This window comes from Odontomachus brunneus, unplaced genomic scaffold (genome assembly GCF_010583005.1).
Source record: "Odontomachus brunneus isolate Ranch 3 - 2012 unplaced genomic scaffold, Obru_v1 Obru_scaffold_095, whole genome shotgun sequence".
NCBI classification, from domain to species: Eukaryota; Metazoa; Arthropoda; class Insecta; order Hymenoptera; family Formicidae; genus Odontomachus; species Odontomachus brunneus.
This window is the reverse complement of record NW_022639545.1, coordinates 1,014,455-1,036,913: the sequence shown is the minus strand read 5'-3', so window position 1 is coordinate 1,036,913 and position 22,459 is coordinate 1,014,455. Positions and strand designations below refer to the sequence as shown.

The 22,459-nt window shown below is 37.2% G+C and overlaps 2 protein-coding genes across 6 annotated transcripts in view; both read left to right on the top strand.

Annotated features, from left to right (window-relative positions):
- Nucleotides 1–22,459, top strand: part of LOC116848431 — a 230,144-nt gene that overhangs the window by 173,608 nt on the left and 34,077 nt on the right. The window lies entirely within an intron of this gene.
- LOC116848426 (fork head domain transcription factor slp2-like) lies at nucleotides 4,594–7,407 on the top strand. 3 transcript variants are annotated; one of them, XM_032824513.1, is made up of 2 exons: nucleotides 4,594–5,643; nucleotides 5,752–7,407. In XM_032824513.1, the coding sequence occupies exons 1-2, from the start codon at nucleotides 5,250–5,252 to the stop codon at nucleotides 6,486–6,488; spliced, it is 1,131 nt and encodes a 376-aa protein (XP_032680404.1). In that variant the 5' UTR covers nucleotides 4,594–5,249; the 3' UTR covers nucleotides 6,489–7,407. The 3 variants fall into 3 exon arrangements, with proteins under 3 accessions (XP_032680404.1, XP_032680403.1, XP_032680402.1); XM_032824512.1 differs by having other exon boundaries at nucleotides 4,594–6,289; nucleotides 6,475–7,407; XM_032824511.1 differs by having other exon boundaries at nucleotides 4,597–7,407.

Below are 22,459 nucleotides of genomic sequence, written 5' to 3'. Positions count from 1 at the left end.
CTTTTTTCTTTATGTATAGAAATATTTATAAAATATTTATGTAAATAAAATATTAATTTTTAAAAAATAATTCGACTTAAATATTTATGAATCTTTATCATAAATATTGTGTGCTGTCTAGAAAATTCTCTTTTTTCATTAAAAAATGTTTTCTTTAACGGATTGGAAAAATGTTATGTTTTTTTTAATATTTAATGAATATCAAACTTCTATTAAATATTAAAAAAGGAAACATTTTTTCAAACGTTAAAAAAATATTTTTTAATGAAAAATGGGAACTTATCCCATTATTTTTAACGTTTTAAAAAATGTTTCTTGAATGTTTTTAAAATGTTTTTAAATGTTTTAATGTTTTTATTGTTTTGCTAGTTGGGTTCCTTATTAATAATATAAATTGAGGGGTTAATTTGTTCGCAATTTTCAAAAACTCGTAATGATAATTTTTTTAATGGAACTAACCAATCACATCATCGTATGACAGATACAATTGTTCCAATAGAAAAGATAAATTTAATTAATTGTTTAAATTCATTCGTGTTGGTGAAACCGGCTTATACTATTAATAAATGAAGGCATATGCGAGCTCAACATATGTTCCTTAGAAATACATAAAATGGACGTATTTAAAACGTACAAAAGTCAACGTATTTTGTACATCCACTAATGTACGTAATTAAAACGTCCATATTAGATCCATGGACGTTGGGACTAAATAAAAATCAAAATTGGACGTCCATTGGACGTTGTGTGCTGTCTGGGAATTCATTACACTTTCTTTGTTATTAACTTTTTAATAAACAACGAGTGACGGTTAAAACTTCTTGAATATTACTCAGGATGATCAACTGTATAATATATCCGAAAATTATTAAAATCGGAAGGTGGTCCGTTATTCTGCATATTTACCTTTATTTCATCAATCGATTAAATTATTTGTGATTACACACATAAAGATTGATTAATCACGTTTATCGATTAGTTTACCGATTATTTGAGTCGGAGAGAATTTTCATCGACTAATGTCCAACACACTGTGTACGTGTAACGTTAATCCGAAGGAAAGGGTCGATCTCGATGCGATATCTGTTCCTCATCTTTCAACAGCTCCTTATTGCTGCTTATTGATTCCCCGAAGGGTTATATAGATGGCCGTATAGGGTAGCTAACGATTCGCAGCGGTGACCCCTTTCACCTCTCACCGACATCTTTCTTGTCTGTACAAAATCACCGACGTATCGTTCGCAGGGTAGCGTCACTGTCTGTCCGGCAAGATGCGCGTCGACGAGCATTGTTGAGCAAATAAACTCGTTTGTTGGTCCATTGCCGATACCTGAGGGCAGCTATTGCAGTTTTCCGCAGTGACGAGGGAGCGGAATAATAGATGGACTGTGTCGCGCGCCGATCGGCTGCTGGGAAGACGATTTTCCACGCGAGATGGGAGGCAAAAGGAATGGTACAGTTCTATCCAGATCAAAAGTTTCCCAAAGTCTCGGCGGACGTGTGTCGAAATGTGCGGCGTGCTTTCGCAATGATGATATAATAAGTGACCTAAAATTCTAACAATTCGTTCCAACCGTTCGGATCGTCACAGCTTCACTGGTGGCCTCATGGATTCGCTTTGAATGCGAGTGTCTCTTAAGCGCTTGTTTAAAAGATCGTAACGTTCCCAATGATGATCTAATTGTTTGAATACCAGAAAGCGCAATCGAGTTCTTTGTTTGAAAAATGTTAAGGATTGTTATCATTATTTCTATCTTGTTATTATCAGATATGTCTCTCTAAATTTCTTAGAGAGAAATTTCTTTCGAAAAGTAAAACGACAAAGTCGAGTCACTCAAATACAAATGATTTTTTACTCACGTAAAGTGAATTCTGCGATGTAAAGTCGAGTGGATATTTTTAGTTGAAATTAAAAAGTGAAATCAATGCATTTCATCGTCACAAAAACAAATTTGTTTTAATCAATCAAAACATTGGCGCGTTAGAATCTACTCTAAGTTTGAGTGAAACATTCACTCTGCGACAATGGCGGTATTTTCACAATCGCTTTCAGTGAAAAAATATTGCCACTTTTTACTCGTTTTGAGTGAGATTTAAGAAATTTACAGAGATCTCTCTATAAATTCCTTAGGATGAAATTTTATTCGAAAAGTAAAGGGACCATTGATTCATTCAAATTAATGTGATTTTTCACTCATATGGATCGAATGTATTTTACAGATGCTTTAAGGCTCCTGGCCCCTTGCATTGTCTATCTCTTTTTAATGAGGTCAGAAGTGAGAAAATGTATGCTAAAAATTCTTGCGATTCAAATATATTGAAATAAAAATATATACCCATAAAGTAACATTTGCAATCGATTAAACAAATTTGTAAGATATTCCGTGCACTCCCTTTTGCTCTAATAATCAATAATTTATTGTAAATTAATCTGAATAGAAATAGGTTAAAAAGATGAATTGTATGTCACATTAATTTACGACAAATTATTGATTGTTAGAGCAAAAGGGGAGTGCACGGAATATCAAATTGTTTAAACAATTACAAATTTGTTTAAACAATTACAAATTTGTTTAAACAATTACAAATTTGTTTAAACAATTACAAATTTGTTTAATCGATTGTGTTACTTTATGGATATATATTTTTATTTTAACGTATTTCGCAAGAATTTTTAGCATGCATTTTCTCGCTTCTGACGTCATTAAAAAGAGATAGACAATGCGAGAGGCCAGGAGCCTTAAGAACATGAGACCTTAAAAATTTAAGACTTTAAAAATTAACAACAACAATTTAGTATTATCATAAAATGAAGGTAATAAACAAACTTTTTCGTAGTTTCCGCTGGCTCGTAGCGAAAAAAATCTAAGAAGGAACTCAGGAAGAAATGTAATTAAGATAATAACTCATTATCTCGAAACCCATGTTTTGATCCTATGTTGAACCTTAAATTGTACACCGCAGTAGGAGCTAAGATAGCAAAATCCATAACTCGGAAATCCATAAACCTGCACTGTGTTTAGAATAGCCAGATAAACTAGTATAACCAACATTATAGCCTTTTGCATTTTAGTAAATAAAGTTGCTTATATTTGTAGAGAAAGACCCAAATTCCGAGTTTTGGCAAAAAAAATTTGTAACTTGTAATTTTTATTATTTTTAAGTAAAAATTTAGCATTTTATTGTTGAAATGTTTATCTTTAAGGAAAAATTGTCTCGTAAGTCATCTCTAGAAAAAGTATATAGATTTTGAATATCAAAGTTTCATTATTTTCATTTCAGACGGCTGCCAGAAGCTAACTAACGCTTATTTTGCTAGCACAGTGGAATCAAAGCATAGTTAAGACTTCTAACTACAATTAGATAGCAATACTAATTCCATTTATTACGGTACTTAAAAGGTGCAGAGCGCTGAATTTTTAGTTATGGATGGTAACCACTCAGTATGTATACGAAGGTATCTGCTGATAAATATAGTCATCGTTGTAACAAATACTTTATCTTTTTTATCTTTAAAATAATCCTGATAACACATAATTCCGATAAAAAATAATATGAATATTGTTGGAAAAATTTGATTATTAAATTAGGTAGCTGCTGATGATGGTCATCGTCGTAACAAATACTATCCTTTTCTGATCTTTGAAGTAATCCTGTTGGGACACATAACAGGCTCAAAATAATACCCTTAGGCAAAGTTTGTATAACTTGATACGACCGTCGTAAGCTGCTCTCTTCAGGACACCCAAATTCACTCTTATATAAAAGAAATAAGAAAGCCACCGAGCTTACATAGAATGAAAACAGCTAGTATGGCTTTAAGGTTTTTGAATCGATTGGTGAAGAAAGAACCCATTAAGAGCCAATCGCCAAATTAGTACATACTCAACATGTTTAACAATCCAGATCCTAAAGCGTCCGAATATTTCACCACTTGTCCACTTTGTAACGTTATTTATAAAGTAATGAAAGCTGCTTCAACACCTAAATTATTAAACATTTAACTCCTTTTAACATTTTAACGATGTTTCACCAATTCTAGCAGTTGGAAAATTCGTAGATTAAACTGGTCATATTAATGAACTGATTATTCCACGTTGCTACATACAACCATTGTTCAGCGCATTTGCGCTAACTCGTTTCTGTAAACATGTTTTGAGTGCACAAATACGCGCGACAATGCGAAATGCAAAATATACGCGATAACAATGCGGCTAGACGCGTCTCACAAGGTTGTCACGGGAATGACATTTATCTCGCGCAAAGCTCTATAGCAGCTTTGTCACGGCGTCTCAATTCAACAAACGACAACTATGAAGTCTATGCACCAGGTGCGCGAGCAACGTTCTGCAACAAGCGTCCGCGTCATCTCCATATTCAGCCGCGTTATGAATCCGAAGTTGAACGTTTCGCCCGCCGTGAAAGACGCACGCACACACACCCACACACACAAAGTCACTGTGCATCTTTCTCCTGTGCTGATCCTGCGCTGCGGTGTTCGTCGCGTTCAAGAACGTGCCAATCCAGCAAGGAGGGCGTATAGACGCAGGCACAGTGGTGTTGGATTTGTTTGTACACGTGAGTTGCGGCTGCGCATCAATCCCCACCATCGCGGTACCAAGTCGTGGCACCCGTGCGCGGCTTGGTCGTTACCTTCAAAATCCCTGCCTTCGCGTAGTATCCGCATCAGTTGCATTGTTTGCTGTCAAACATTGGGCGCAAAATGCGTAGTGGGGATGTTGGATGTAGCTTGTATGGACCCGTCGATTGGTCAGGTTACTCTGAAAGGTACGTCAGGCCGTTGCAAGTGGGCGGGTTCAAACGCACGCTATAAGCGTAAACGTGGCGGGGATAGCATCAGACCGGCGGTATATTGCGCCACGGAAGAGCGTCAGTCTGCTTGTTACTGCGAAGTAAGCATGGGGGAACAACTCCGCTGAGCGGAGCAAATCCGAAACAGTTGGAAACAGTTGGAATAGTGTTGTCGTGGTGATTTCTTCGCTCGGAGCATCGTTCGGATGCATTTGGGCTATAAGCATGGATGAAGATTTCTCAAAACACATGTTTATATTTCGTCAAAGTACTCAGCAAAATATTATATACATATATTGTGTAATAAGTAATAACAAAAAAAAATTTATAATAATCCGAGCCTGCGTAAAGTGTGAAAAAAATTAGACTTGGGCATTGACTCGGATGATCGACGAAGCTGGAAGAGGAATTACAGTGCGACGAAGAGTCATTAAAGCATGGTGAATATGGAGAGTTCAAACGAACAACACACAGTAACAGGTTCGCCACCGCCGCGAGCTACTTTGAAGAGTAACTTTAGTATCAGAAATATAGTACCCGAAGCCTGCGCGCCGCAGCCGTCGGCCAGCGACTCCGTTTCCCCTGAAGCCAGTCAGGCGGACGACAGAGTTGATGACAGTGACGACTGTAGTGATCTGGACGTGATCGGCGGTGGCATCGAGACCCCGCCGTTGGACTGTTCCAGAAACGCGACTTCGGTCAGTCCAACGAGTCAGAAGGACAAGGAGCAGAGCGAAGACAAAAAGAAAACGGAGAAGCCACCGTACAGTTATAACGCGCTAATCATGATGGCTATTCGCCAGAGTCCCGAGAAAAGACTCACCTTGAATGGTATTTACGAATACATAATGCGTAATTTTCCTTATTACGAGAATAATAAACAAGGCTGGCAGAACTCGATACGACATAATCTCTCGCTAAATAAATGTTTTGTCAAAGTACCCCGTCACTACGACGACCCGGGCAAGGGCAACTACTGGATGTTAGACCCCAGCTCGGAGGACGTGTTCATTGGCGGTACAACCGGTAAGCTGCGTCGCAGGACGACGGCGGCCTCGAGATCACGTCTGGCCGCTTACAAACGGTGCACCACATTTACGGCTGGACTTTACCCGACGCCTTACGCGTCACCGGTGTGGCCGTCAACGATTTACACTTTGCCATATCTTCATCGCCCGACGTATCCTTCGGCGACCGCTGCTTACACCACCCCTGCTGGATACCCTGCTAGTTTATTGCCCGGAGCAGTCACCACGTCAACCACTGGGCTGCCTTGCAAGCCGCAACCTCTCCCAGCGACGGCAGCACCGCCGGCGCATGGGACCTTCTCTGTCGAGAGACTGCTGCAGGGTCCTCCAGGCTACACCGCCAGCTTCCCTCCCGGCATACCGCCTCCGTACGACTTCTACAGTACCCTGAGGTCTATCGCGGCGCAGCAGCAACAGCAAGCAGCAGCAGTGTTCAGCCATCAGTCCAGGTATCATCTTAGCCAAGCGCCGGTGCTGACTCAGTCTGCTTCGAGCACTGCCTCGCCTGGAAGCAGTCCGGAGCCAATGCCAACGCATTCGCCGCCGGTCACAGTCTGCAATTCCGTCCCGTCGACGAGACCGCTAGCCCATAGCACGGCGCAGCTGTTATTAAAGCCCATCACTGTTCTCACAGGTCGGCCAGGTTGAAACAGCGGAGTTGCGACCTACAGCTGAACCCTGAACATTCTACAGCTGGACTGTTGGACATTGGGAAGTGTAACAGACTCTGAGAGTGTACAGTGACCGCGCGCAGGAATACTTTCGGTATCCCTTCCTATATGGCACAAATCTCTCAGGGACATCCCAAAGACGCCTAGAAGGCGTTCCTATATCTTAAGAATGTTCATAGAATATTCTTGGAATATCGTGTCAGGTTGGCCTTGGTGCAGTGAAGAAGCGTAGATAGCAGCAAGAACACGTGCTCCTCTTATTTTTACTTGCTCCGTCACACATCCAAACCTTTTGCAACCGGTGAGAAACACTTCCGTATGTTTCCTTGTGAAAGAATATTTCATTAATTTATTATTCTCCTTTGCTTCTCCTTTGTTTTATTGTTCTATCTTCTTCGAATCTTTATGGGTGAGTAATATTGGATATTCCCGAGTTTTTTGCTATGTGTTTAAAGTAATCCGAGTCGAAATTTTGATTCTGCTTTCAGCCTCACTATTCCACTCGACACCTATTTTGACGCTAAAGAAAATGAAAAGGGAAATTTCGGACATTATCAGAGTCAAAGCATGAAAGAGGACTTTTCTGTACTATGGAGTTGGTGTGTTACAATTATGAGACATCCTGTATAAAATAATTATACAGGGTGTCCCGTATCACTTTTACAATCTCTTGTAAGGACGTAGATGAACGTAGAAGGATTGAGATGAACACAAGAGTCGAAATTTTGGCACTAGGTTGAACCATGAATTCTACAATGTAGAAAGAACTAAGTTAGCAAAATAAATTTAATTCTAATGATGCAATTTAATTTCTCGGTTATTATTGAAAATATCGCAAAACGGTATGAAAGAAGAAGAGATTGTGAAAGTGATACGGGACACCCTATATAATTCTTTTATACAGGGTGTCTCATAATTGTAACACACCAACTCCATAGGATCAGAAAAGTCCTCTTTCATGCTTTGACTCTGATGATGTCCGACATTTTCCTTTTCATTTTCTTTAGCGTCAAAATAGGTGTTGAGTGGAATAGTAAGGCTGAAAGCAGAATCAAAATTTCGACTCGGGTTACTTTAAACACGTAAGCAAAAAACTGAATTTGAGTGTACATCAGTTTGCGAATTGGGTCGATATTTGTCGCGCGTATCCATTGTTCACATGTTTTCTTTTCTTCGATAGTAATGTTTCTGAACGCTCTAAGGATACATTGTAAGCATAAACGGTAAGAATGCACGGAGAAAAATAATTTTGCTCTTTTAGCAAAATCGTCGTTGCTACTGCATATTCGTAATGACAACAAAAAAATTTAGTTGACGTAACTATAATTTTACAAATTATTCGTTATCAGAGTAGTAGTTTCGTTGCCAGGATAAAAAAATTTTTTGGGTACATTTGTCCTAAGAATCACGTTAATTTGCTATCGATGCAAAATAATATATCCTTAACAAATTTATTTGCTATCAGAGGAAAACTGCAACTGCTTATATAAATTCATCATGGTTCTTAAATAATTTGTAGATTTAGTAAATTATATCCAGTAAATTATAATAGTAATTAGTACGCTTAGTAAATCTTGTTGCTATCCGTATAATAACGAAAAGATTTTGCTAGACTAGCAGAAAATTTGCTGGGCCAGCAAATTATTTTTCTCCGTGCGACCACACAAATCGCCAACGATCCAACGTTCAGGGTAATAGGGCTTCGATTCATTGGCTACACTGAGAGAAAAATATAGTTACCTTTGACGTCAACTATACGCTCTTGTGATTTTAACCACAAAAATAATTAGAAGAACCATTGTTTTAATAAGTGTTATTAGAAAGATAGTTCTTCTAATTATTTTTGTGGTTAAAATCACAAGAGCGTATAGTTGACGTCAAAGGCAACTATATTTTTCTCTCAATGTAGTATTCATAGTCGGCTCTTATATTTAAGGTCGTCTTCTTAAGATCTTAAATTCATCTAAGATGCTGTACACTGAGAGAAAAGACTGGTAACTATAACAAACTGCATTTAGTTACAGAAATTCATTGAATCCTTAGTAACTAATACTAAATATGATAATAATTACCAAATATTTAATAGATCGGGAGTATGACGTAATTGCATTCACAGTAACATCAATTAAATAATTTAGTAATAGTTACTTAATGTTAAATATTTAATATGAAATATATTACAGTTATGAACAGATATTTGATAATTGTTATGAAATCGTTATATCCCATATAATAAAAAATTCAGTAGGTACGAGTTCTATTTTGTTACCAGTATAAGTATGTTTTGTTGCAGCCCAACGAAAAATTCATTCATTTGCAGCTATTACATCGTTTCAATATCTATTATTACAGATATTAGAACCTATCAAAAATTTTGTAACTATTACAAAATCGCTTATTTTGCTCAACTATTCAATAAGTTTTATTTACCAAATATATTCTGGAAGCAAATAAATTTTACTTCTGTCAAATAAATAATTTATTTTACAGAACTAAATTAATTAATAAGTATTGCTATAGCTTTGGCCCGCTATATTTACGTCTATCATTTAGTAATAGTAACCAAATTTTGATAATATTTACTAAATTCTTCTCTCAGTGTACGGATAATTTCATTGGTTATCCAGTTTCTTAAGGTGAATTTAAAACGGTCTTAGGCCGGTATTCATAATCGAATTTTATTTCTAATTATATTATAAGTAATGTCTTAAGATGCGAATATAGCTCTGTGATTGGTTCATGACATCTTAAAACAGTACTTAAGATGACTTTAAATATAAGGTCGGATTATGAATATCGGCCATTAGGTCATACTTTTTTCATAAAAGATTAATCTCGTATACGATTAGTTGAAAAATTTCGTATGCAAATATTTAATAACATGTTCGATAAAAAGATTACGAATAATTATATCAAACGCATTTCTTTGGATTAAATAAAATTTATTCACGATAAATTCACAGATATATTAAAAAAGAATTTAATAGAAAAATTAATTAAATTCAGAAAAAAATAATTCTCTCCGAGTAATTTTCTCTATGTAATCTTCTTGCAGAGAAAAAGGTGTAGCGTTATAAGCACATGAGAAAAAAAGCTTTCCTTGGAAATAGTTTTCAAGGAAAGCTCTTTTCGAAAGATAGAGGTACCAAAGAAGCGTATGAATTTCTTTCCTATAGATCTAGAATTCTCTCCGAGCACAATTACGGCAGCAAATGTATTTATCGTATAAATAGCATTGTTGCGATTGTGTACCGCCGAAAGATTACTCCGATATCGACATTATATTACCGGTCACTAATAATGACGTTCATTTCTCATACGGATTCGTTCTCTTGCATATAAGTGTCCAACATTTCACGACATAATACTCGTGTGCAGATAAAACGCATCCAACTGAACAGGAGAGTCCTCTAACATGTCATAAATTTCGTTAGCTATTGCTAAGTTAAGAAATTAAATTTAATAATAGGAGTAAAAGTAAGAATAAATAAAAAAAATTCTAGTAATAGTAATTTAAGTAATATTAGTACAGGACTTTTTCCTATTCAGTTTGATGCATTTCATCTGCACGAGCTCAGTGTTATGAATCGTGTGTCTACATTGTAAAAAATCTTGCGTACACAGTACGTAAACAAATGTTCCAAAAAGTTCACTCTAAATTTAGTGTAAAAAATAACTCATTCATATATTTATTCTTGTGTTATATACATTATATATTGACTAGTATATGACATAAATAACACACGAATAGATATATGAATGAGTTATTTTTGACACTAGATTTAGAGTGGATTTTTTGGAACATTTGTTTACGTACTGTGTACGCAAGATTTTTACAATGGGCGCATTCAGTAGAAAAAGCGCTCAGTGAGCAATCAACGATTATTGGTTCTTGTTATTAGATCCCTAAATCTAGACCAATTACATTGACAAATTACTCAACTGTTGTGCAACTGTTGAGTCTACTGAATGCAGCCAATGTAAACTCATCGCCCGTGTTGTTTTTACTATTACTATTTATGTAAATATAATGTTAAGCTGAAATATTGCATAAATTGTAACAAGAAAACAATTTTAACCTTAGTGCTCTGTTGGCTCCGCTACGGAAACAATCGTCATATGTTTCACAGATATATTTCGGAGTGCTAAGGGTTAAAATTTAATCATTTCATTTCCAAGAGGCAGGAACCTTTGCGAAATGAAAAAAATTAAGTATAAAACTCAGAAGGAATGTACGAAACAAAACAAAGTGATCGTACTTGTGGCTGATACTAGAAAGTATAGTTGAGGATTGCGAATGCGGACTGATAATGGGTCTTATATTTATTATCGCTAATGATATACAGAATGATAATATAGTGGATAACTGCAGGTAATAATAATAAGACGACAATGTTCGGTGTTTGTAAACAGACACGAACTGGTGCACTCTCTTCCGCGTTTGTGTGCTAACAATCATTGTCAAATTTATTACTTTGTTTAATCGTAACTTTTATAATTCTGTTAGATCCATTTCTTGTTCTCTCAATCAATCAACTATAGTCCACCGCTCTACCAACTGAGCTATCGAAGACACAAAGTCATTTCTTGTTAACAACTTTAAATTATTTATATATTAACAATTTAAATTATTTATATATTAACAATTTTATTTATTTATTTAATCTGCACAAGTAAATTGACGTTACAAAAAATGTCGCTTCTTGAGTTACATTCAAAACATCTTTTTCGAGAAAAATTTTACTCAACACCTATAGTATATGTTTACGTTACAAATACTGTAGAGTATCGAGTAAAATTTCCTCAAAAAAGGACATTTTAGAATGTAACCTCGATAGACGTTTTCACGTCGTTCTGAGAAGATTTATTAAGCCGGGACGAGATGTGCAATTCACTTCTTTCGTGTCTTTCCTTGCAAACGTTGAACATTAATATATATACATATATATATATATTAATAATTATTATATTAATATGATGTATATTATAATTTTGGATGATAAATAAGTCTAACAGCCCGCGACCGCTAAACACTTGAACGGTCTAGCTCTTCGAGTGAGCCTTGAGATTGTGATCCTTCGTAATGTATACACGGAGAAAAATAATTTTGCTCTTTTAGCAAAATTGTCGTTGCTACTGCATATTCGTAGTGACATTAAAAAAATTTAGTTGATGTAACTAATTTTACAAATGTTATCAGAGCAGAAGCAGAGCAGAAGTAGTTTTGTTGCCAGAATAGAAAAAATTTGTTGAGTGTTTTTGTCCTAAGAATCACGTTAATTTACATTTGTGTGTTATGTACATTATGTATAGACTAGTACATAATATAGATAACACACGAATGAACATATGAATGAGTTATTTTCGACATAAAATTTAGAATGGACTTTTTGGAACATTTGTTTATGTACTGTGGACGCAAGATTTTTTACAGTGTAGTAAATTTATTTGCTATCGGAGCAAAACTGCAACTGCTTATATAAATCCGTCATAGTTCTTATAGCAAAATAATTTATAGATTCAGCAAATTATATCCAGCCTATTAAATAGTGACTAGTATTTTTAGCAAATCGTTTTGCTGTCCATATAATAACGAAAAAATTTAGCAGACAATTTTTTGGGCCAGCAAATTATTTTCCTCCGTGTAGTTGTTTCCTTCACATTGCACTAGAGTGTTTGTAAATAGGTAGCTAGATAAAATTTTAATTCTTGATCTCCTATTGATGAGTGTGCTAGTATCAGAATGTTCGTCAGGTATAGGATCTATAGATCGCAAAATCTCATCATGGATTGTTGTTCAAGTCAGTATGATTGATAATGTATTATAAATACATAATTATACATAATGTGCACATATGCGCATACCGTGTGCACATCAGATGAAATCGAAATAAGTGCCTGCGACAGGCATGTATAGTAACGTCGAAATAAATGTGCGAATCGTTTTTTAAACAATTCCAACGTGAAATTATTTTATATTATAAGTTATCTAAGCAGATTCGTACAATCGTAAAAAGCGCATGCACGGCAAAATCCCATCAGCGAGAATAAGAATAATATTCTTTGCATTCAGACACACGATCAATTTGTTTATCACCGTGCACGCGTTTCAGCAGAATAGAATCTGTCTGGATAGAAATCTACCTTCTTTCCCCCTAAACTTCCACATTCACAATAATATAAGTAAAAAAATTTTTACAAATACGCCAATGCTACATTGTATGCGAGTTCCTCCCGTCGCTTATTGAGATGCAAATTTATGTGAACTTGTTTAAATTCAAGGTGTGATCTTTTGTAAACACAAGGACGTATCTCTTGGGGATATATTACCGGCTTATTAAAGTGAAACAACAATTTTGGGTGCATACTATGAAATACCAGCTGTGTAATGAATGGAAACTGTCGGTTGTCCAAACATCGCTTAGGATAGAAATCATTTGTTTAGAAAGATTTTTATTTGAGGACAAACAATACAATAATAGCTCAATAATAGCCCAATAGTAAACAATCTAATCTATGAAAGACGTTTTGTGTTGCAATATAATTTATGGTACTTCTCTAGCTCTTATAAACACTTAACATTTTCGAGACAAAGACACAAAAACAACACTTCCAATATTTCGCATGGGTCTTTAATCTTTTGCAGCACACATTTTTCCTTTTATTTTTTTTTTATAAAACTTGATATTCGGAAGGTTTTTGGAAGCACTAATTACGCGCGAATCTGAATTCAGAATTAAAAAATTTTCAAAATTTAAGATGGCAAATATAATATAGAGGACTAAAATTGCAAAAAAATTAAGTAATTTACGTAAAGCTTGGTATGCGGGAGTTTTTGAAGTCACTAATTACGAATCTGGAGTCAAAATTGGAAACATTTCCGAAATACAAGATGGTGAATCTAACATGACGGATTGAAATTGCTATAAATCCTAAAAAATAAACAATCTACTTCAAATTTGATCTTCTGGAGTTTATATGGCTGTTGGTTACGAATTTGGGTCAAAATTGAAAAATTTTTTAAATCCGAGATTCCAAAAATTCGAGATCCCAAACGGATCTCAAAAATGGCGAACGGAAATCATTAACAATAAGTAATTTACTTAAATTTTTACACTTTTGAGCCGCTATATTTAGCTAACCTTTGCGAATTTCAAAATTCTGACTTCGGATTCGGAATCAGTAGATCAAAAAACATAAACGTACGAACTTTTAAGGAAATTTTTTAATTTCGGGAAGTGTAATATATATGTTACACTATGCTTCAAAGGATTAAATATAGCAAGAGAAAATCAAGAGACATTCAGATTTCCAGACGTGCAAATACTAATTTCAGGTGTATAAATATTAATTTTAGATGTATAAATTAATTATTAATTTCAATGTTTTTCCTTGAAAAAGTGATGTGAAATGTTCGCAAAACGTTTTAAATTCACGTCAGCACTGAGCTGAAAGTCAAATCAAGCGAGAAATATGCTTGCCGGGAAAGCTTCTTTCAGGTAATTTCTCAGGATACAGGACTGACCAGGACTGACAGGATTTCCCAGGATACAGACGAGGTGAGTATTTTGCGGGATGAACTCGCTTTTAAAATCTCGAGGAGAGGCTTCAAATTAGACAATATTAGGAGATGACCCCGCGCATCTTTGAATATCGGTGAAAGAAAACGACAAAACGTCGAGACGATCTCGGCCTGCTCCACGAGGACTTAACGAGTTTTTATTAAAATCGAGGTGCGGGGAGGGTTATGAAGATTCCTCGCAAGCGCGGCGCATTCACGTGCACACGATCCAGGAGCGTGTTGCCGGTCGGTACGAGCAGGCGCGATATTGGTATGATACATTGAGACAATGAGGCGTAAATAAGATAATGGCGCGCGCTCGCGTACGTCCAACGGGAGTTTAAACGTCCGAAGGGCCGAGAAGAATGAGGGAGGTAAAGAGAGGGAGGAGAAGAGAGAAAGAGAGTGCCGACCGGTTAGGATCGGCAGATGGGATTGTGACCCGCGCGGCCTGCCCACCGCCAGACGTGCTCGGCATCCTTATACCTTCAAGTACCCAACACGGCGGTTTAGTCCGCCGGGTACGCGAATCTCGTTAACCCTTCCAACCCTGTATTTTTTTCGACCGGAGCGTGCGTCGTCTCCATGCATGTGGAAGGGCTTGGAGAACGGTACTTTCGTCGAACTTGGAATTTTTATCGCGCTAAGGACAAGCCGGTGGATTACGCATCCTTATGACTCAATAGACGTCTAAGCGGCGTTAATTTCGGCAATTAATCGCCATGATGATAGTCATTAATGTGTCTGAGTGTTTATGTGTACGTGTACAAATTATATCTAAAATATATTTTAAAACATTATCAGTATACTGAGAAAAAAAATATGTGAAATGTAAGAGACGTTTATTCAATGATAACATATTTACTTGCCCTAAACACACATTTTCACAAAAAGATTTCTTTTAAACGAGATATATTTCTTGTTCTAATATTGTTGTGCCTTTCGTGAAAGCAACTGTTTATTCTGTTTAGGCAAAAAAAATTTAGATTTAAATAAATATGTTATTAGTATTCATCGAATATGCATTTCTCAGCTATTTTTCTCTCTCTCTCTCTATATACTCAAATTTTAAATGTCCACGCACGCGCGTGTAATATTTCAGATACATTTTAAATATTATTTGTATATGTTTTGAATGTATTTTAGATATCATTCGCGCGTGATTCGTACCACGACAAACACTTGTTACTTGTCGTTATCTATACGCAGCTCTCGCGAAGTTGTCGATGGAGATCTAACTTGCGGATCACAGAAAATGATTCTTGTCGCGACTGCCGATCGTTTACGTCTCGAAACCTCGTCGAAACGGTGCGGAAACGAGCGGCACGGCGCGATGTCGCGCGTGAAAACGTCGCGGCGAATTAAGTTACAAATAGCGGGCGCAATTAGAAGCGATAAAGACGGACGACGTATCCGAAGCAAGGCGAAACCGCGTTGCATAGCGTCACGTAGCCCGAAGGGGACGGTAAACACTTGCGCGGTCAATTGCTACAAGTGGCGAGTTGTCTACGGCACGCATGTTGTTGCTCCTCTACGACGCATAGGTCGCATAGGTGTTGGTCACCGTCGGCATAGGTGTTGGTTTCTTTGCACGATGCATTTGCGAGCTGGCTCGCGACGACGGCGTCGAACGTGTTCTCGCGAAACCGCTCTCATATACACATTTCGGCCGTCGTGATGGATCGCGCGCGTTTATCATTGAATTTTATCGCGCCCAACGCGTAAGCTCGCACGTCCAATTTGTCAATCACGACGGAATACGCTAGTTCTTCGACGATTGCGAACGCCAGAATAAGACTCAAGCTGCAGAATAGGAATTTAACTCGACCGCGCCGGGAGTATCCGTGGAACGTTTTCCTTTCACGTACACGGAAAAAAACGTTTGTTTGAATTTTCCAAATATCTGGTCGAATATGAACGATCTAGAAATTCCGATTTAAGTAACCCGAATTCTGTTTAAGTTAACAAGATTCTTGGTTGACTTAAACAGAATTCGGGTTACTTCAATCGAAATTTCTGGATCCTTCATATTCGACCAGATATTTGGTTCATTCAACCAAACCTTTCTTTGCGTGTACATTTAGGAAGAATTTGTGGACTGTTCGCAAAAAATTTTTGTCTCTTGAAAAAACACTCTCTAAGCAGCTTTGCGCAGAGAACGTTCGGGTGCATGGTGTTCTGAGAATAAAACTCTAACGAATAAATCGTTCACGAGAAGTCACGGTTTCCGTCATAAACGCTCCAGAGGAATAATGGAAACTATAACTTTAATCACGGGGACTCGCCGAAGTAGACGTTAACTTCTCCGTCATCTTTGTACAAGTGGACGTTTACTCGTTTCTTAAATCTCGGATGAAATCAGCATTCGTTTCGAGAGCTCGCCTTTGTGGGTAGACCTTTGCGCGAGATATCGCTCGGCGAGACGGAATTACACGTGCAAAGCGCGTAAAGTTCCTAAGTGTTCCTGGCGTTTTAGTAAGTAGTCGGTAACTCGCTGAATTACTTTGCGCTATTACATTATTGTCGATGTCGTCAGCGTTATTCGCAAACGTCGGCCGCAGCAGTCGACGTGAGGCCTTTCAGAGCCCTCGTGGCACTATTTGAATCCTACGAACTGTTTAATCCTCGGCGCGTATATCGTTATAGTATTACCGCTGCCGCGCGATGCTCTACAATGTCGGCTTCGCCCGCACGTCGCTATCCCGCGTTCAGTCGCCCGCGTAATACATTTGCGCATGCCACTGAGAAAAAAATACTTGAAAATTTATCTCCGTGGGACATAAAGTTTACTCACGCAGAAACAAACCTTATTTCATAGACAAGTAAACATTATATTCCGCAAATAAATTTTCAAGCATCTCTCCTCAGTGTATGATAAAATATACGATATTAATATTGGTTTGGCGCAACAGATTTGTCATTTCGCTACTGGATTCTCGTAGAATGTTTGGCTATTAAAAGGAAAATAGGAAGTCTTCGTTAGACGTCTAAAAAATACACTGGGGAGAAATTTTGGAATACTTAACGAATGCGTTTAGAGAGTGGAGCATTACAGTGTAACATTTGGCAATTACTATCGAATATGGCAATAGTTATTAATCGCGTGGTAATAATTACAAAATAATTAATAAAACAGATTCTTTATTTAGTTGAAATAATGAAGTTTGGTGAATAACATCCAATAATTTATTACACTGAGAAAAAAATTTACTAAATTTCAAAAAACATTTGTTTGGGTAGTACTGTGAAGATATTGGTTTAAATTAAGTAATTATTTTCTAAAATTAAATAAAGAAGTTTTAAATATAAATTTGTTTTTTTAATTTTAGAAAATAATTACTTAATTTAAACCAATATCTTCACAGTACTACCCAAACAAATGTTTTTTGAAATTTTGTAAATTTTTTTCTCAGTGTAACAATCTTGTGTTCAGTCACCCGCGTAATACATACATTACGTAATATATTTTTGCGCGTACCACTGAGAAAAAAACACTTGAAAATTTATTCCTGTGGAACATAAAGTTTACTCACGCAGAAATAAACCTTATTTCGTAGACAAGTAAATTTTATGTATAATTAGTAAAACAAATTCTTCATTTAGTTGAATTAATGAAGAAGTCTAGTGAATAATACCAAATAATTTAGTAACAATTACTAAGTAATTTCATTATTATCAAAATATTTTTATTTTGTATATTTATCGTATAATATGTATAATATTACTAAATATAATATGGTTTTGTTCAACAGATTATTTAGGGATATCAATATTTTAATAAATGGATACGTAATATGTCAAGGTTACTTGTTAATAGCAAACCGTTTATACTCACCCATTTGTACAGTTGAAATTATTTCGCTAAAGCATCTGATATATTATCCAAACTTGATGGTTATTACCAAGCCTTTTCTCAGTGTATCTAATCGATGTTGTCCATTTTATTCCTAAAAATTATTCAAAATTATTAATTCTTCGAAATTGGATAATTTCGTCTTCTATTGTATTTGACAAACACATGACGAATCTTTTACACCAACACTACCGAATAGAATTCTTGTTCACGTTAACATTGTATTAATAATAATATGAAAATGGCGAATGAAGATACTTGAAAATTTCGCGTTATCGTATCAAACGCCAAGGGAGCTTTGAGAATAAAACAGTTTCTCAGAAATCGACGAATATAATATTAAGCGACTAAGAACTTTTTAAATGAAAACATTGCATTTTCACGACTTTTAAGTGTCTCGCGAAAATCTCGTGCATTCAAATTACAAAAGCGACATGCTATTCTGATCGGAGCGGGCAAACGTCACGGCCGAGAGAAGCATCTCTCTTTCTCCCTCTCTTTCGACGATCTCTTGGGGCTCGAAAATTCATCACTCGTCGAACGGAAATCTGGACCACCTCACGGCCTACCTACGGTTATTTTGACATCGCCATCTTGCCTATTTACAGAGGGGTTCTCCAACATCTCGATTCGCGCTGCGCAGCCAGTCGCGACTCTCGCTTTTCTCGCCGCATACACACACACACGCACGTCGTAAACGCCGTTCATTCACGACGTGCGTGCGTGTGCGCGCACATGGGGTTGGCGTGTCAATAGATTTCGACGGCGGTGCGTTACATTATTTTCATCGCTTTATATCGAGGGGGGTAGATATGTACTTCCGTGGGCCCTGCAGACGCACGCACGCACGCACGCATGCACGCACGCACGCACGTACGCACCGACGGTGCTGATGCCGAAGGAGAGGGAAGACTGGTTTCGCCTCGGCATACACGAGACTCTCACCCTCGTGCAGGGTCGAGCTCCGGGGGCGAGGCGCGTTTTCGCAGCCTATGGGGATGCGTCCCGGGTGTAATGGTGGTCGATCTGCGGTCTCCGCGCTCCGATCTCAGTCTCGCGGTCGTTGCACGCCAGTTACATCGCGAAGATTCGCTCGAGCGATTACGGGCCCCGGCGAAAGACGAGGTTCGCGCGGTCGACTCTGCGCGTACGAGCGTTTCTTTGTATCTTCTTTACATTCCCGGCTATTCGCGCGTTAATTAACGCCTATTACCATCGATGCTATCGCGATCCCTCTGAATTAGTCTGCAGACATCGATATTGCAATCGACGCCGATATCGATGCGGTGGATAGCCGAAGCGATCGATTTCCGCGCACGCTTCCCCCAAGACGTGGCTCTCCTTGTAGATTTTAATTGGGATCTGAGGTAAAGGCGCCAATTCCCGGACACGCACCTAGACATCACACACACATAGATATTCTTATTGTTTTCTTGGTTTTAAATACGAAATTTTCAACATAAGTATATGTATATATGTATCTTACGTTGAAAGTTTAAACGTTCATATTCAAAGGCCAAAACAATAAGAATGTCTAGGATTGGATACGTGTCAGGGCATTGGTACTCTTATCTTACGATATTGATTTAAGAATTTTGTAATTAAAACCACATACGCGTAGGAAAAAGCGTTTAGATGAATCAACCAACTTTCTGATGAAATATGAACGAGCCAGAAAATTTCGGCTAGAGTCACGAGAATTCTGTTCAAGTTAATCAGAAATTTTGTTGATTTGAATTTTGACAGCTTCAACTGGAATTTCTGGATTGCTCATATTTCACGAGAAATTTGGTTGATCCAACCAAATTTTTTTTCATGCGAAGAGTGGTATTGAATAATCAAACTTCTGTCACAGAAGTCACTTCTTGTCACAGAAGAACATTCTTACATTTCCACGATAATCTTTATTCTTTGCATGACAGTTTACAGAATCCCGATTAGCAATCTAAAGGGAGAGGGGGGGGGGAGAGACGTCAGATATACTCGCGGTTAAATAAATTATACCCATGCTCTTCGTTCACTCAACGAGAACCGATCATCGCGATTGCGATCGGTTGCGATCGGCGGCCGAATTTTTCTCGAGCACGACGCGCTTCGTCCCGCGCTGACTCACTGTGCCATCGCCTCATCATCATCATCATCATTATCATCATCGGGCTGATGATTCGCGGCGGAAGTCTCACCGATTTCCTCGAGCGCGAACGAGAAGACAATGAGAGAGGAAGCGCCGTCGCCGTCGTCGTCGCCGTCGTTGACGTCGATGTCAACGACGAAGATGACGGTGGTGTGCGGCGGAGGAGGGATGTTGACGTGGCACTTTGATTGCGGCCAATTTCGAGCAAGATTCAAGGATAGAGAAGCAAGAGTTGTAGCCCCCTTTGGCCACGCGCGAGTGACGTAAGGCCGCGTACCTATGTAAGTAACACCGAGCCTACTTGTCGCGCGCGATGACTCGTTTAATTTATTTGAACGCGGAGGAAGAGTTAAGGAGATGCTGCGGCGGCGGCGGCGGCGTGTGCTCCTTCACCACCTCCGCGTGCGCGCGTGTTGCCAATGATTACGCGCTCGCTATTGGCTCTCCGCGACTTGAACTACTTTGCGGGCTTTCGACCGCACTCGTCTTTACTCGCGGAAACACCTACGCGTCGCTGACCCAAGCCGTCGCGAGCGTCTGCGGTCTCGCCCGTGGAGGATGGACGAGCGCGATGTAAACGAGACGATAATTTAACAGCTGAAAGGGCAGACGGGATGACGGTGTGCCTTCATCAACGCGAGGAAGAGAAGACTTCGGTGAAGTTAACTTCGCGTTACCAACATGTAATTCATCCTCGGTCGAAGTTATTTCATTTGCGAATTAACATTTTTTCAATTCAAAAATAGAATTAGCCTACACACACAAAATGTATACTGCATTCAAGTGAATGTTACTTGTTGCATGCATTTCATAAGCTTATACATCCGCTGATCTATCAACAGTTTATCACAGAAATTCAATTTATCCAAAAAATATCCTAAATCCTAATAAGTTTAGCATTTTAATAAAGAATATTAAATTAACAGAAAAAACTAGTTTGCTTACTACGTAGAGTTAAACCAATTTTTTCCTTGAATAAAATATGGTAATGTTCTTAAAAATAGGATAAATTCTCCTTTTGACTACATGATAATGAGTTTTTCTCAAAATTTATGAGTATATTTTAAAACTACTATCAAGTCTCTCTCTCTCTCTCTCTCTCTCTCTCTCTCTCTATATATATATATATATATTTATTTATTTATTTATTTATGTATTTATATATGTATATATAAATATTTCTCATATATCTTTAATCCTGAAGTTTATATCCTGAAGTTTATATGACTACGTAACAGTTTCAAATGCGAGATGAAGCGTATATTGGTTGGATTTGCGTTCACACACATATGTACACAGACATATATAAATATATATATACACAGACACATACAATCAACGCTGAATTTCAATCAGAGAAATAGAACAATTTATCTAATCAATATAACGTGTATAAACTCATGACGCTACATAATGTCATGCAATATTTAAATGTATACCTACGTATCGACCAAGCACGATTATAACTCCCTTTCGCCGTATGCTTTAAGATCGTACGTCATAATATGAATCAATGTCCAGGTATCCATAAATAATTAAACGGCCGGCCAAGAGCTATCGTAAGATAACTCCTTGCGAAGGCAGCATATTGATTCAACCTTCTTGAAAATAGCTAAACCGACTTGACAGCGGCCAGGCTGTTTCTGGATAGTCATTTTTCTAGGCCTTGCTATGTATCTACACTTTATTGTTACCTTCACACATACATTATAATGTATTCTTATCCCGACAGCTTGGATAATTTACTATACACCGTTGTAGATTGGATGTATTCCGATACAGAGGAGCCATTCTTGGACGCTTTCTTGTAAGATAAAATCTAACTTAATCTAACCAATGCCTAGACACGTACCTAACTCTGGATATTCTTATTATTTTGATCTTTAATTATGAATATTTAAACTTTCAATATAAAAAATATAAACTATCATTTAAAGGATAAAGATTATTGTGGAAATATAAAAATGTTTTTCTGTGATAAGAAGTGATAAGAAATATTAAGAAATGAAAAGAAATGATAAGAAGTGACTTCTGTGACAGAAGTTTGAGCACTCAATATTATTCTTTGCATGGAAAAAAAGTTTGGATTCATTTTTGATGAAATATGAACGATCCAGAAAATCCGGAAGTTACCGCAATTCAAGTCAACAAGATTTCTGATTAACTTGAACAGAATTCTAGCTTTAACCGGAATTTTCTGGCTTGTTTATATCTCAGAAAATTGTTTAATCCAACTTTTTCCCGTGTTTTAATTATAAAATCCCTATTTTATTCTATAATTCGAAATTCGATATCGTAAAAGATAAAAATACGAATACCCTAACGCGTATCCATCCTGGACATTTTTATTGTTTTAGTCTTTAAATACGAATATTTAAATATTCAACGTAAGATACATAT